The sequence below is a fragment of the Oncorhynchus keta genome, chromosome 14 (assembly GCF_023373465.1).
Source record: "Oncorhynchus keta strain PuntledgeMale-10-30-2019 chromosome 14, Oket_V2, whole genome shotgun sequence".
Lineage (NCBI taxonomy): Eukaryota > Metazoa > Chordata > Actinopteri > Salmoniformes > Salmonidae > Oncorhynchus > Oncorhynchus keta.
The window spans coordinates 52,497,019-52,513,213 of NC_068434.1; the positions used below are offsets into that span (position 1 = coordinate 52,497,019).

The 16,195-nt window shown below is 39.7% G+C and overlaps 1 protein-coding gene across 2 annotated transcripts; it reads left to right on the forward strand.

Moving 5' to 3' along the window:
- The first annotated feature begins 354 nt into the window (after nt 1–354).
- Nucleotides 355–14,973, forward strand: znf608 (zinc finger protein 608). 2 transcript variants are annotated; one of them, XM_035786453.2, is made up of 9 exons: nt 355–1,018; nt 5,768–5,996; nt 8,363–8,450; nt 9,725–12,020; nt 12,444–12,846; nt 13,088–13,242; nt 13,495–13,642; nt 13,849–13,908; nt 14,109–14,973. In XM_035786453.2, exons 1-9 carry the CDS (start codon nt 662–664, stop codon nt 14,126–14,128), a joined length of 3,756 nt encoding a protein of 1,251 aa, XP_035642346.1. In that variant the 5' UTR covers nt 355–661; the 3' UTR covers nt 14,129–14,973. The 2 variants fall into 2 exon arrangements, with proteins under 2 accessions (XP_035642346.1, XP_035642347.1); XM_035786454.2 differs by lacking the exon at nt 13,849–13,908 and having other exon boundaries at nt 356–1,018.
- Nucleotides 14,974–16,195: the final 1,222 nt, after the last annotated feature.

Consider the following 16,195-nt stretch of genomic DNA (forward strand, 5'->3'; position numbering starts at 1 on the left):
GTGTAATGGCTATGGTACCCAGGTTTGAGACACCATCGGGCTATGGCAGGATACATTGAGCAATTTTGCACAACAGGAGGTGTCCTCATAACCCCATGGGGTATATTACACCACAATACTTTTGGTTGTTTAAAAAAAATATTCTATTCATTAAATGAGATATACTGTAGGTCTACACTGAACCGAAGGTAGCCTAATGACAATTTATACATGATAGAAGGCATCTGACTATGACTTCCTTTTGTGAAGTCAGGGGGTATCACCGTTTTTCTGTCATAATTCAAGTCAGTCAATTTCACAATAGAATACTGTTAACCAGCTAGGCTGACACGCAGCCTACTACTCCCGTCAGTGATTGCGGTTGGCAATTTGAGAATTGACTTGAATGCTGATTTGAGGAGAGATCGACAAAGACAGGAGATTAGTGGATTTTTTCAAGGAAAAAATGGGACGATGACGGATTGTGAGGAGCTGTCCAATTGTTCAAACGCATCTGCTTTATCAGACAGACTAACAATTCCCTCCGTTCAAATCCAGGGACACTTCAGCAAGGAATCGAGGAAATATAGATTCAAACGAAGCAAAACTTCTAAGGGTTTTGAGCCGTCGGTCCTCGCACTGTGTGGTATCGCTGAGAGGACGCCCCATAGAGGCATTTGAAATGAATTCAGCACTGGGCCAGGCGGTCAGCAACCCAAAGTCGAGTGATGTAACCGTTTCATGCGCCAAAGGCAAAGGGGAAAAAAAGGGAAAAAATCTAATCAGAGGCTGGAAAAGGGAGAGGGATGCTTTCAGAACGAGGAAAGAGAAACATGATGGTCAAAGAAGTCCCATCTTAAATTCTATACCTGACCATTTATGCACCCTCGGAAGCAAAGCGAATCCGTGTCATTGTGCAGGGGGCAGAATGGAAGACATTACCAAAAACGGTTTGGATTGTGGAATAAAGGGCAGCGCTATTGTTGTGAGGAAGAATGACGACACTGTCACAACGGCAAAGAAACTGAGAACAGAAAAGGTAAGCTTAATGCACGTTTTAAAACATGTAGGCCACCAATCATTATCTTATTATCTTAATTGCCGTGGAATATTTTTTTTCATAAGAAAGGTAGCCTAACAGGATTACTTGGCAGATGTTTTATGCATGAGTAAGGTAGCAGCCTAATAGAGATACAGTTATATCATGGTAATCCTTTATGTGCACAGAATACACACAGCTGTTCAAGAATGCAGTTCCAAGGGCCCAGGCCAGAACATCCCCCCAAAATATAGGCTAAGAATGACAAACGAATATATAATGTACAGTGATGTGGCTACAAAACACTACCACACTATTATTTACAATATATGATGTTATTTACAATATGGACAATGATTTAATAATGAATATAATGACAAGGTACCCTAAGCACACACGCAAGCAGAGAGGTTTTGCATAGCTGTGACATGTGAAAGGCTATAACCAGATGTAAACCTGGGGAATCACCATAATCTCAGACCCATCAGTTGTATCCTAACCCGATTAGTTTATTTTATTAGCATGTCCTCTATTTTGTTTATAATATAACTGAAACTCCACAGCAAAAGGAAGGGAAGTTTCTTCGGGTACTAATTTCTTATGCTTATCCTTTTACAGTTTCTGTAATTTATGGTTAATGTTAATGCTATTGGAGGCTATTGCCCACCATTGATTGTTCTCAGGGAACAGTCCCACACTCTCCACAATTTTTACCTGAGTCTTTTAATTTGATTTATCTTAAATAGCTTAGTAGGGACACCACAAAGTCCCAACCTACATAGGCAGTTGTTTTTTTTACAATGATTTAATCTAATTTGTTACAAGAGAAGACGCCTATCTTTCTCCATGACAGATGCCACCAGTAATCAGTGTTTTTCACTCAGCAGCAGGGGAAGTGGAGTGTGTGAACGGTAGCCATCTTTTCTCCCTCCTCTTGGCTATCAGCTCCTCACCGTGCTGCATATTAAAATCACACATAGCCTGTAACAATGAACGCTTGTGTTGCTTTTATGGTTACAAGACAAGGCATTCGTGATGAAGACAAGCCCTAGGTTTTTGACTCATCATTGTGGTCAATGTTTGAGACGTTTGCTGAGTGATTCTGTCTGAGAGAGGGAGGGTACAGGACTGTGGCATTGCATCTTGCAATCAAAGCAGGGGAGCATGCATCAGTCTTTGTTTTTGTCCCTTCATATGTATCTGATCAGACACAAACAACCCTTTAGGAATGACTTCTCTTTCAAATGATGTTATATGCATACATTAACATTTTAAAATGACATAACACATTTAGTCAGAAGTACAAACATGTTCAGCACTGCATATAAACCTAAATAGCAAAAATACATGAATGACAATCTTTTTGCAGTTACAACACAAAGCAATAGTATTGCTTGTTCTTTTTTATTTGTTTCTCAGGTCATGCAGAAATGCTATTTTCATTAGAATATTTCATTAAACTGCTGAAATGTGTACATCACTGGTATTCAAAGATATGTATTTTTTTGAAGATTAATTGTCAATAGCTGCTTGTAATTTTATGAAATTACCAATATGCTTTGGAAAACAACACTTTCCGTTGTTTATTACCATCCCTATGATGAACATAGATATGAGATTATTTATGAATTAATGATCAGGATGCTTAAAGGCCCAGTGCAATCAAAAAAACATTTTTTTTCTGTGTTTTGTGTCATACAGTGCCTTGCAAAAGTATTCACCCCCCTTGGTGTTTTTCCTATTTTGTTGCAGTAATTTAAATATATTTTTATTTGGATTTCATGTAATGGACACACACAAAATAGTCAAAATTGGTGAAGTGAAATGAGAAACATAACACAAAATAAAAAACAGAAAAGTGGTGCGTGCCTCCCCTTTGCTATGAAGCCCAAAAATAAGATTTAGTGCAACCAATTACCTTCAGAAGACACATAATTAGTTAAATAAAGTCCACCTGTGTGCAATCTCATCTGTCACATGATCTCGGTATATATACACCTGTTCTGAAAGGCCCCAGAGTCTGCAACACCACTAAGCAAGGGTCACTGCCAAGCAAGCGGCACCATAAAGACCAAGGAGCTCTCCAAACAGGTCAGGGACAAAGTTGTGGAGAATTTCAGATCAAGGTTGGGTTATAAAAAAAGATCAGAAACTTTGAACATCCCATGGAGCACCATTAAATCCATTATTAAAAAATGGAAAGAATATGGCACCACAACCAACCTGCCAAGAGGGGGCTGCCCACCAAACTCATAAACCAGGCAAGGAGGGCATTAATCAGAGAGGCAACAAAGAGACTAAAGATAACACTGAATGAGCTGCAAAGCTCCACAGCATGGATTGGAGTATCTGTCCATAGGGCCACTTTAAGCCATACACTCCACAGAGCTGGGCTTTATGGAAGAGTGTCCAGAAAAAAGCAATTTCTTAAAGAACAAAATAAGCAAACATGTTTGGTGTGAGCTAAAATACATGTGGGAGACTCCCCAAACATATGGAAGAAGGTACTCTGGTCAGATGAGACTAAAATTGAGCTTTTTGGCCATCAAGGAAAACACTATGTCTGGCGCAAACTCAACACCGCTCATCAACCCGAGAACATCATGCATATGGTGGTGGCAGTATCACACTGTGGGGATGTTTTTCATCGGCAGGGACTGGGAAACTGGTCAGAATTGAAGAATAGTGCTAAATACAGGGAAATTCTTGAGGGAAACCTGTTTCAGTCTTCCATAGATTTGAGACTGGGACGGAGGTTCACCTTCCAGCAGGACATTGACCCTAAGCATACTGCTAAAGCACCACTCGAGTGGTTTAAGGTGAGACATTTAATTGTCTTGGAATGGCCTAGTCAAAGCCCAGATCTCAATCCAATTGAGAATCTGTGGTATGACCTTAAATGGAGGAGTGTTCCTCTGGCGGGATTAGATCAGCGGAAATTTAGAGCGCCACCTATAGTTTTTGATAAAACTCAAACTTTCATTAAAACACACATGTAAGGTACTGAATTAAAGCTACACTCGTTGTGAATCTAGCCACCAAGTCAGATTTGTAAAATGCTTTTCGGCGAAAGCATGAGAAGCTATTATCTGATAGCATGAACCCCCAGAATAGCAGACCGTCACCTAAACAACAGATTTTGCGGTAGCCGGCGCTACCCAAAACGCAGAAATAAAATATAAAACATTCATTACCTTTGACGAGCTTCTTTGTTGGCACTCCTATATGTCCCATAAACATCACAATTGGGTCTTTTTCCCGATTAAATCCGTCATTGTATACCCAAAATGTAATTTGCTGAAGGCCAGTCTGATCCTGGAAAATGCCCCTTTACAAGACGCAACGTCACTTTTTAAAATTACAAAAGTTGCCTATAAACTTTTACAAATCACTTCAAACTACTTTTCTAAACCAACTTTAGGTATTAATAAACGTTAATAATCTATAAAATTGATCACAGGGCGATCTGTATTCGATAGCAGCAAGTCTTGAAATCATCGTCCATGTTTACAATTTCACAACATCCTGTGGTGCGCCTCAAGACAGGAAGGGCCTATACGTGATCTAACCAAGGATAAAGCAGACATGAAATGCCAGTACTGGCGACATCGTGTGGAAGCTGTAGGCGTTTACAGGGGATCCTCATTTATTTTCTGTCGCCTTAGACAATACATTGAATGGCGGATGAATATTTTTTTTGTGTTTTTGGTAAACAGTTTTACCAGGGATTTTTACTCCTAAACACGTTCTGTTATAGCCACAGACACGATTTAACCTGTTTTAGAGACTTCAGTGTGTTTTCTATACACACATACTTATCATATGCATATACTATATTCCTGGCATGAGTAGCAGGACTTTGAAATGTTGCGCGATTTTTAACAAAAAGCTGCAAAAATTTGCATCATCCTAGATTGCTGTACACCAACAGAAACCCATCCAATTTGAAGGGAAAGGAGCCATTTTGCCTTGAAGAATGGGCAAAAATCCCAGTGGCTAGATGTGCCAAGCCTATAGAGCCTATAGAGACATACCCCAAGAGACTTGCAGCTGTAATCGCTGCAAAAGGTGGCTCTACAAAGTATTGACTTTGGAGGGGTGAATAGTTATGCATGCTCAAGTTTATTAGTGTATTATTTCTTGTTTGTTTCACAATAAAAAAGTGGTAAGCATGTTATGTAAATCAAATGATACAAACCCACCCCAAAATCGATTTTAATTCCAGGTTGTAAGGCAACAAAATAGGAAAAATGCCAAGGGGGGAGAATACTTCCACAAGCCACTGTATTGTACAACAGCTGGTAAAATGAACACTGTAACATGTGAAAAAAATGTGATTGGTGTTATTTTCTGATAGTTTCTGGTAGAAAATTCAATCTATACAGGACCTTCTAATCCGCCTGTTTGCATGGGTGGGAGTTTTGGCTTGCATGATGACATCACCAGGCGGGAAATTGGTTAATAGACCAATAACAAAGAGAGTTTCAAAGCTCTCTCCTAATAACAGCTAGTTTTAAGTTTCCCCTCCCCACTCAAACCACTCCAAGACAGTCCTAGTAAAATTCTTGCTTGAGAATTTTTTTTTGCTAAAAAGCTATATAATTCTTGTGATTTTATTGATGGAAAACTATTACAGTAAAATAATTGTTACACAGAAATGATTTGATATTGATGTAAAAACGGCTGCTTTGGGCCTTTTATGTTGAAAAGTCAGAGGTGATATTTGACTCCTCCTCCTCCTTTCCGTAGGTGGATTCAATGTTTACAGTGCCTGCACCCCCGCCACCCGGCCCTCAAAGCCCAATGTCCAATGCCCCCTTCTCTTCACCCATCTCAAAGCAACTTCTGGTGAGGACCAGATCCATAGGAACCAACACACAAGATGGAGGGCCAGACACCGATTCATGTCGCCCTGGCCCTTGTCAGCCAGGCACCAGTGTCAACCTGGAGGGCATTGTGTGGCATGAGACTGAGGAAGGTGAGGATTCCATTCCTCCAGCTCTCCTAAAATTTCAGCATTCCACCATGTGGTTCAGCATGTACATGATTGACCATGAATGAAAGGCTGGTACAGTCGCTCATATCAGTGGGCATAAAACAGTTTATTCCACGGTAATATTATTAACGGTAAGCCAGTATTAATAATTATCATCTGATCAAAGACAGGCCTTAGCCTTGCGGAGATGTAAACATAACCGTATTTACAGTAGCCCAAAACCGAGAGGCTCGATTTAATCTACTTCACTGAAGAAAGCAACATTGCTGGCTCACTTGAGTACTAGAGTGTCACTTATAAAACTGAATTTGGTCTTTGCACACGGCCAACAAAGTGATTTGTGAGCTAGAAAAGGCTTTTGTATTCAAGGCTGGTTTTAATTAAAGGCTCTCTGCTGATGTAACAGTGTAACAGACCATGAGAGAATTCATCTGATGTGTGTTCTGTGTTTAAGAGGCCTATTATTCCTGTAAAACTCGGATTTGAAGAGAAAGGCTGTTGCCGTCTTATTTGGAAGCTATGCCATGGGACCTCCCTAAGTAAGACACCTTAGCGTTCGTGGGCTGCAGAGATGCCGAGTGCATATTGATTAGGCAAATGCTAATTGCAGACCACCATCTTAATGTCCCCCCGACTGTGAGCTAGATTTTGATGTATGCATATCAAAATGCAATTGAGGGGTTTGATTTTATTTTCAGGAATGTTGGCTAATGTATATTAATTGAAAAACACATGTTGTGAAAGAGAGAGTTATTTTTGGGGGGCTAGTGAAAAGACGGACATGATTTTGTTTGAAATACTGAACATTGAACACTGAACACTGAACAAATATAACATTAGTGATTCATTGTATCCAGGGGATGAACAGTGTATATACAATGTGTGTTTTCCTTTTGGAAAAATTGTATGGGGGTTTTACAGGTTTCTTTTCATTAGGATAAATCAATATTTTTGAATTGCATTCTATACATTTTAGGGAAGGATTTAAGGAAGAATAAGGACATTGAAAGTCGTTTACATTAAGTTGCTGATCAAGGTTGGATGAATGGATTCTTATTGTTTGAGTTACACTGCCCGCCAGGGGTTAGCCTACATTATTTTATTTAACTAGGCAAGCCAGTTAAAAACCAATTCTTATTTACAATGACGGCCTACCCTAGCCAAACCCTAACCCAGATGACTCTGGGCCAATTGTGAGCCGCCCTATGGGACCCCCAATCACGACTGGTTGTGATACAGCCTGGAATCAAACCAGGGTCTGTAGTGACGCCTCTAGCACTGAGATGCAGTGGCTTAGACCGCTGCACCACTCGGGAGCCCCCTAACCCAAATGGAATGCGATTACATTCCTAAAGGTGGAAAAAATATTTAGAGAGACGTAACTTATGATTGGACAGACAAATATCATGGAAATGATTCACAAAATGACTCACTTTCGCACTAGCTGCGAAAACCATATGGAACGTTCCATCCACCTGGACAATGGATATAGAGCATCTTGGGGGGAAAAAAACGAGTGTGCTGGATATCACATTTAGCAATAAAACACATTTTAAAGCACACCTAAACTAAATGTTTGAAAGTTTGATAACAGCCATAATTAATGCACATAGAAAGGGACCCATGAGCATTAATTTCAGATGAAAAAATGCACATCTGAAAAGTTTATTGTGTTTTGGACATAAACCCTTCAATTGCAGAGCTCATTCAAATTGTCACAACAAGACATTTCGGTTTGCAGTTCACAGATTTTAGTGTTTACTTTCAAGAAAATTAGACTAGAATCCAAACAATTTTTTATGGCCATTTGCCAAGGCAAGATAAAGGTGTAATATGTTTTCATACAAATCACTTCTGTAAAAGCATTTGAATATACTCGGTACAGTGAAATAATAATGTGCAATATCTATTTGATTCTCGAATATCTTCATTCTCGACTTTTGGTTGTCTTGGAGAAATCACAGAGGGCGATTGGCTTTTAAAATGTTATTCATTCTTTGTGTAAAAAAAAGGTAAATTACATGATTCAGCCTTCTTGGTGCTGTGGTAAGAACAAGGCTATATCCCACATTGTACTCTATTCCCTATATATAGTGTACTACATGGGCCCTGGTCAAAATAATTGCACAATATAGGGAATAGGGTGCCATTTGGGACGTAGACCAAGCCTCCATAAAAGCCACAAAAAGAGGATCCCATCTATCAGTCTGATGTCATTTCATGTGATAAAAAGTTATCACAATGCCATCATGGTTGTCAACTGGACCTCCATCCATGCCACAGTTCAAAGCACATCATTTTAAAATGTCTTTAATGTAACATGCTCCTTTTTGCTTTTTGAATTGTAGGTGTCCTTGTAGTCAATGTAACATGGAGAAAAAGAACCTATGTGGGGACTCTTTTGGACTGTACCAAGCATGACTGGGCACCACCCAGGTAATAATAAATATTCATCCTTTGTTGTATAGTATTGAAAAATAGTATATGAGTAGCCTATTTTGTTTTAGCCTTTTCTGTTGCCAAGAAAGCTGTCAGTGACAATGTTTGTTGCATGTCATTACCATTGTAAGTATTCAATAATGAGTACTTATGTCATTTTTGATGGATTTGATTGATTGATTTTATTTCCGTGTCATACACCCAATTTTGTATAGATTTTTTTGTATGGTTTACTATATATACACTACCGTTCAAAAGTTTGGGTTCACTTAGAAATGTCCTTGTTTTTGAAAGGAAAACATTTTTTTGGTCCATTAAAATAACATCAAGTTGATCAGAAATACAGTGTAGACATGTTAATGTTGTAAATTACTATTGTAGCTGGAAATGTCTGATTTGCAATGGAATATCTACATAGGCGTACAGAGGCCCGTTATCAGCAACTGTTACTCCTGTGTTCCAATGGCACGTTGTGATGAAGGCCAGCATCCCAGAGTTACCTCTTCACTGTTGACTTTAAGACTGGTGTTTTGCGGAACTATTTATGAAGCTGCCAGTTGAGGACTTCGAAGGCATCTGTTTCTCAAACTAGACACTCAAATGTACAGTCCTCTTGCTCAGTTGTGCACTGGGGCCTCCCACTCCTCTTTCTATTCTGGTTAGAGACAGTTTGTGCTGTTCTGTGAAAGGAGTAGTACACAGCGTTGTACGAGATCTTCAGTTTATTGGCAATTTCTCGCATGGAATATCTTTAATTTCTCAGAACAAGAATAGACTGACGAGTTTCAGAAGAAAGTTCTTCTTTGTTTCTGGCTATTTTGAGCCCGTAATCAAACCCACAAATGCTGATGCTCAACTAGTCCAAAGAAGACCAGTTTTATTGTTTCTTTAATCAGTACAACAGTTTTCAACTGGGCTAAAATAATTGCAAAAGGGTTTTATAATGATCAATTAGCATTTTAAAATTATAATCTTGGATTAGCTAACACAACGTGCCATTGGAACACAGGAGTGATGGTTGCTGATAATGGACCTCTGTACGCCTATGTAGATATTCCATAGCAAATCAGACGTTTCCAGCTACAATAGTCATTTACAACATTAACAATGTCTTCACTCTATTTCTGATCAACTTGATGTTATTTTAATGGACAAAAAAAATTGCTTTTCTTTCAAAAACAAGGACATTTCTAAGTGACCCCAAACTTTTGAACGGTAGTGTATATATATATATATATATATATATATGTGTATATATTTTCTTCTTCTAGATTTTGTGAGTCACCATCCAGTGACTCTGATCTGCCAGGTGGCCGTGGCCGTGGTAAAAGGATGCGACTGGCCATCCCGGATCGACCCTGTGTTGAACCTGGGCTTGCCAAGGTCCGAGGGCTGCCACATAAGAGCCGTGGTGGGGGCATTCACAGCAAGGGCCGAAGAGGGAGCCTTAATCTGATCAATAACTGCAGAACACCTCCCTTTTTCACAGTTGAGGAGATCAAGCCAAACTCCATCCCATCTGGGAAGAGGAAAAACAAACCACCGACTGATCTGGATTTGAGTTTAGTCACAGATGACATGAAAAATGGAAACGGGAAGAGGATCCGTGCCAAGTCCCGGAGTGCTCCTTCCACTCCACAGGGAAAGTCGGATCCTACCTTTAACGATTCGGCATGTACCTCTCCCATACTGATAGACTGCCCCCATCCTCACTGTAACAAGAAATACAAGCATATCAATGGGCTGCGGTACCACCAGACACATGCACACTTAGATGTGGACCGGAAGCCAGAGTTTGAGGCTGAGATTGAGGACAGACTGTCTGATTGTGAGGAGTCCCTCAGTAACATGACTTTCGACTGCTCTGATATAACCAATAGCTCATCAAAGAAGCCCAGCCCCCTATATAAGGTTTCTACAATAGGGTCTCCAAAAAGCAGACGATTAATGTTCAATAGTGATCATAGTCCCATGGCGAATTCTAAAATGAGGAGGAATTCGTTGATCAAAGAGGGACTCATTGATGACTTGAGTAACTTGCCAATCATCTCGAACATGACTGTGGTACTGGAAAATTGCCTTGTTACTGATAGGAACTCCTCTGTGGAGATGCCTAAGCTTGAAGCCGAGGGTTTGATCGATAAGAAGGGAGTGTGTGATAAAGGGAAAAAGGTTAATGGGAAAGTTGAGAAGTGTTCATCTAAATCTAGAACCAACAGGCCTATAGCTCCTGCTCCCCCAAAGCTGATTGCAATCCCCAACACTGTGTTCTCCACTAACACAACAGAAGCCAACACACAGCAGTCTTCCCCATCAGTAGCTGTTGGTGTCACTACAACAAAGAACCTCTCACTTAAACCCATCAAGCCAAAGTTAAACATCATGGTAGAGCCAAGTCTGGGTAAAACAACCCTAGTCACTTGCAAGGAGACCAGGAACAAAGACAAACGAAGATTAAAAGACAAACACAATAAAGACACAAGGACCTCTAATGGCGATAGCATTCAACTAAAGATGGACGAGGGAAAGGTCGTGGGAAAAGAACCTTCTGGAAGCCTTCTGAAAGAGCACTTGAGCAAACAAGACGTCATGAACAGTCTAACGGAGTCTCAGGAGAGTAGAATGGCCAGCATCAGAGCTGAGGCTGACAAAGTGTACACGTTCACTGACAACTCTCCTAGTCCTTCCATAGGTAGCTCTTCAAGACTGGACTGTGGCTCCCTTGAAAGTGGAGATGGCACCACCACCAAAACTAACAGCCCGGCATACTCAGACATATCGGATGCAGGTGATGATGGGGGTTCAGACTGCCGTTCAGACACTAGGTCCAAAAGTCCAAGGTCCATCTCAGCCTCTGAGATGAACTCAAACAACAATCCCAATCTAAATCCAAAGACTCCTCCAGCTGTATGTATTCCTGCAGGGCCTGTCAAAGACCCCCAGTCTCCTTTTTACCACGGATATGACCCCTACTATATTCAGAATTACATGCAGACCGGCCAGTCAAACACAGCTGCTTTCCATAAGACCTCCACCCTTCAAGACAGTAAATGCAAAAAGGAGGACAATGAGGGGAGAAACACCCCGGAATTATTTGATTCGAAGAAGACTGATGTCATCAACTCAAGTTCGCAGTCCCAGCTTCAGATGGCGATGACACAAACACACACGGCTCTTGCCCAGTCCTTGTACTACGGCCAGTATGCACGAGGTCTTTACATGGATCAAAAACTCTTAATTGCATCCAAGTGCTGTGATCAGCAGCAAATCACCAAGCAGAGAGGAGGTCAAGCAAACCGAGAACCAGATGAGTTGAAACACATGATAACCTCGACATCTGTATTATCTAAGGGGACAGACTCTGTGAAAACGTGCTGTGCCAAACCTGGGCTCTCGTTTGCAGAAATGGATGAGCGACCCCAGACTCTGACCACACAGCCACAAGGGAAGCCAATGCTTGTCAATATGACAGAAAACCAGGGACTTGTCAAAGACAGTGATGAAATGAAATCATCCATGAATCCAAATAATCAGACAGATCTGGACTCAAATGTATCATTTTCAAATGTAAGTTTTTCACTCTGTCTTTAGCTATTTGGATGTTGGTGTGTACGACTGTTGTGAAGGTCAGATTGTCAGATTGTTGCATTATGTAAACCTTTAGTCCAGGTAAAGGCTGTTTATGTGGTACTGTAGATGTCCTTTTGCCTAATATTTTCAAGAAGACAGATTAGGAAGATAAGTTTTATTTTATCGGTCAAATCTAAGATGGCCATACTACTAAAGGACGTAACCCAATTTTAGATGTAAATGTAAACATTTAACATAAGTACCTAAGTAAGGAACATTTGAAAAGAAAAGTTGGTCTTGAGACAAATGTTGAATTTGCAGTTGATGGATTGACTTGTCAATTCACAAACTGGGATTACTGGTATTCAATTAAATATTAAGAAAACCCATCACAAACAACACTTTTCCTCATCGATTTAGCATGCAGAAGTCCAATGCTGGTCCCGCCCAAATCAATCCAATAATGTGGAGCAGCAAAGTGAAGAGCTTAGCCAGAGCTCAGAGGAGTTAAATGCTGACATGTCTAAGGAGTGGGAGATGCCCTCTGAGCCAGTGACAAAGTTGGGAGTAGAGCTCAAAAAGGCCACGAACCAGAACGTCACCACATCAGACATAGAGGACTGTGATAGGCTAGAGGAGCAGCAGCCAATAGGGGTCATGTCTGAGGAATCACAGAGTGCCAGGGTGGCTGTATCACCAGCGATGAACCCCCAACAACAACCCTATATCCAGTACCAGCATTCCTACCAATACCTACAGATGTGTGACCCCAGCAACAACTCTTACACGGTCAAGTCACCCACCCTGGTGCATAACTACCCACGTAAGTCTATATGGTTGGAGAAATTATGACTACAATGGGCAATAGAAACTGAAATCGAGTTGTTTGCTTGAATTTCTTTGCTTCATCATATTTTGTGTATTTAAGATTTTGGATTATATCACGTGTTCAAGATTCATGCCAAGTTTGTGTCTTGTTAAAGAGATTGATATTTGGCCTGGCATTGTGAATGAATTTATTGAAGGGCTGTTTTCTAAATTGTGTTTTGTACTGTACATATTAGGTTTCCACTATCCTCTCTATGGGAAAACAGCAGGCAGAGAGGAGTCAGATTTGACTCAGAACAGCCGTAGTGTGAGCAGTAAGCCAGCCAGTGAGTCTACTGCCCTTGAGCTTCTGCAACACCACAATCTGCCATACCATGGCAAATCCCCTGCGGTGAGTGTCCATCAAGTATAGGCAGAATTGAGGCTGAAAAATATAAAGCAAAAGGGAATCCATGAAATGAACATGCATCAGTTTATGGTGGAAGAGAGAGGAAATTGAAATGAGCATCTGTGAGATACTAGCCCTATTGCAAGTGTGATCTGTGACATGCTGTTGAAATTATGATATTAGTGTGCGATACATACTGCATATACAGTACTACAAAGATATATTTGAGTAAAGCATCACACTTTTTGTCAATAGCCTGGTGAGAAAGGATCCCTTGAAGGAGAGAGAGAGACTGACCGGGAGAGGAACCATGTTCCCTTTGCCAGGCACCTTCACACTCATCATCATACACATCTTGGAATGAGCTACCCACTCATGTCTGGGCAGTACGACATTTTCCAAGGTAAACAAACGTTTCCTGAATGATTGAAATGTAAAGTGAAAAGAATATTTTATGTTGAAAATATTGTATATTTAATTTCTAAAAACAATAAGTCTGTGATTGAGAGGAAGGCATGCTTTATTATGTCTATAATATGTTGTTTTCTTTACCTATACTAAAGCACAATAGTTCATTAGATATAGCTAGATCTCATCTCTCTTTTGAAGGGATAAGCTCTAGAGCCCTGGTTTCCAGCCAGAAGGTGTTGGTACACTCATCTTCAACTGGTATGTCCTCTTAGTTGCCCAATCCATACCCTCTCTATGATAGGCCTATTGTTTGATCCTTTTGTCAAAAGAGAAAAGGATCAGTACTGAATAATGACATGAAGTAAACTTTATTCAATTTTCTTTACTGTGAGAGGTAGGTATTGTATATAAAATCATTCTAAAATCAAATAAGATGTTCATGAACTCTGCTTCTACAGATAATGAAGGGAAGAAGTAAAACCATGTGACTGGCTCACATGAGGATAAGAAGATTTACAGGCATCAATTCCATGGTGTTATATTCATAGCCTCTATGGGAGGCAGAGACCAATTTCATTTGCGATTTAATCAATATTTTATAAGAGTCAGAGTAGTGGTAATTGTAATATTGGTGGAGATATGTATCAAGTAACAAGACTTAAGTATTTTGCATTTTGGATGCCTGTCTGAAAACACACGTGACAAACCCCATAGTGTCATAGAATCAGCCATAAATTGCCATGCTACAAAGTTTATATGCACATGTATCGTAATGTAAATCATATGGTTGAATGTACTGAAATTTGTATTATCCCAATGTTTTTTTCCGTTGGGAAACTGCAATTGAAGTGCAAGAGTCTATAAAGTGGTCCTCCCAGTATTACTTAATTACATTTGTATACTGTACTTGACTGTAGCCACTTGTTGATTGTATTGTCTTTGTGTGAGAGTAAATCTTCACATTTTACCAGTGCCATAGAACTGTGGTGTATATATTCTGTATAGTTACATGACATAGTATTAAATGCTTATTATTTATGTTTGTTTTCATTTCAATGCATTGTATTGTGATTTACATTACAGCACATTACTTGCATAGTCCCAGTGGTTGTTTTATTACTTGAATAGTGCTACAAACTCTGTTTACAAGTATTGACATCTCTAGAGAAACTCTTCAAATGAAGTTGCATGATGAGTGTAATTCACACAGTGTATCAAGTTACTTTGGAATCAATTAAACATGGAAACTGCTGTTGCTTTTTTATACTGTTTATGCCTTAATTCATATGTGTGGCAATCAGAATTAAAGGGTGTTTATATACACCTTATGTGTTCTGTCTATTTTGTCCTTAATAATGCCCATGCACTATACACTCTCTTCCAGGGCAGAAGGTAAAACAAGGGGGCTTGTGTCAGGGGGCATCTGGAAATTTTACAAATTTGATTACATCCCTGTTAGTGAGCATTTCTACTTTGCCAAGATAATCCAGCCATCTGACAGGTGTGGCATATCACGAAGCTGATTAAACAGCATGATCATTACATAGGTGTGCCTTGTGCTGGGGGACAATAAAAGGTAAATCTAAAATGTGTAGTTTTGTCCAACATTTGTGTAAAATCTTTGAAATTGTTGCATGTTACGTTTATATTTTTGTTCCGTATACAGTGCCTTATTAAGAAAGGATTCACACCCCTTGACTTTTTCCACATTTTGTTGTTACAGCCTGAGTAAAAAATAAATATTTAGATTGTGTGGGTCAGTGACAAAAACACACACACTTGAAAGTGGAATTTCTTTATAAAAAAATAAAAAATGAAAAGCTGAAATGTCTCGAGTCAACAGGTATTTTACCCCTTTGTTATGACAAGCCTAAATAAGTTCAGGAGTAAAAATGTACTTCAGTCACATAATACGTTGCATGGACTCACTCTGTGTGCAATTGTGTTTAACTTTTTTTTTTAATGGCTACATCATTTCTGAACCCGACACATACAATTATCTGTAAGGTCCCTCAGTTGAGAAGTGAATTTCAAACAGTTTCAGCCACAAAGACCAGAGAGGATTTCCAATGCCTCACAAAGGGCACCTATTGGTAAATGTGTAAAAACAGCAGACATTGAATATCCCTTTGAGCATGGCGAAGTTATTAATTACACTGTGGATGGTGTATCCATACACACAGTCACTACAAAGATACAGGCGTCCTTCCTAACTCAGTTGCCGGAGTAAAGGAAAACCACTTAGGGATTTCACCATGAGGCCAATGCAGACTTTAAATTAGTTACAGAGTTTAATGGCTGTGATAGGAGAATGGATGGATCAACAACATTGTAGTTACTCCACAAAACGAACCTAATTAACAGAGTGAAAAGAAGGAAGCCTGTACAGAATATAAATATTCTAAAACATGCATCCTGTTTGTAACAAGGCGAAACCGTAAAAATATGGCAAAGCAATTAACACTTTTTATTCATGACAAAAAGTTATGTTTGGGGCAAATCCAACACAACACATTACTGAGTACCACTCTCCATATTTTCAAGT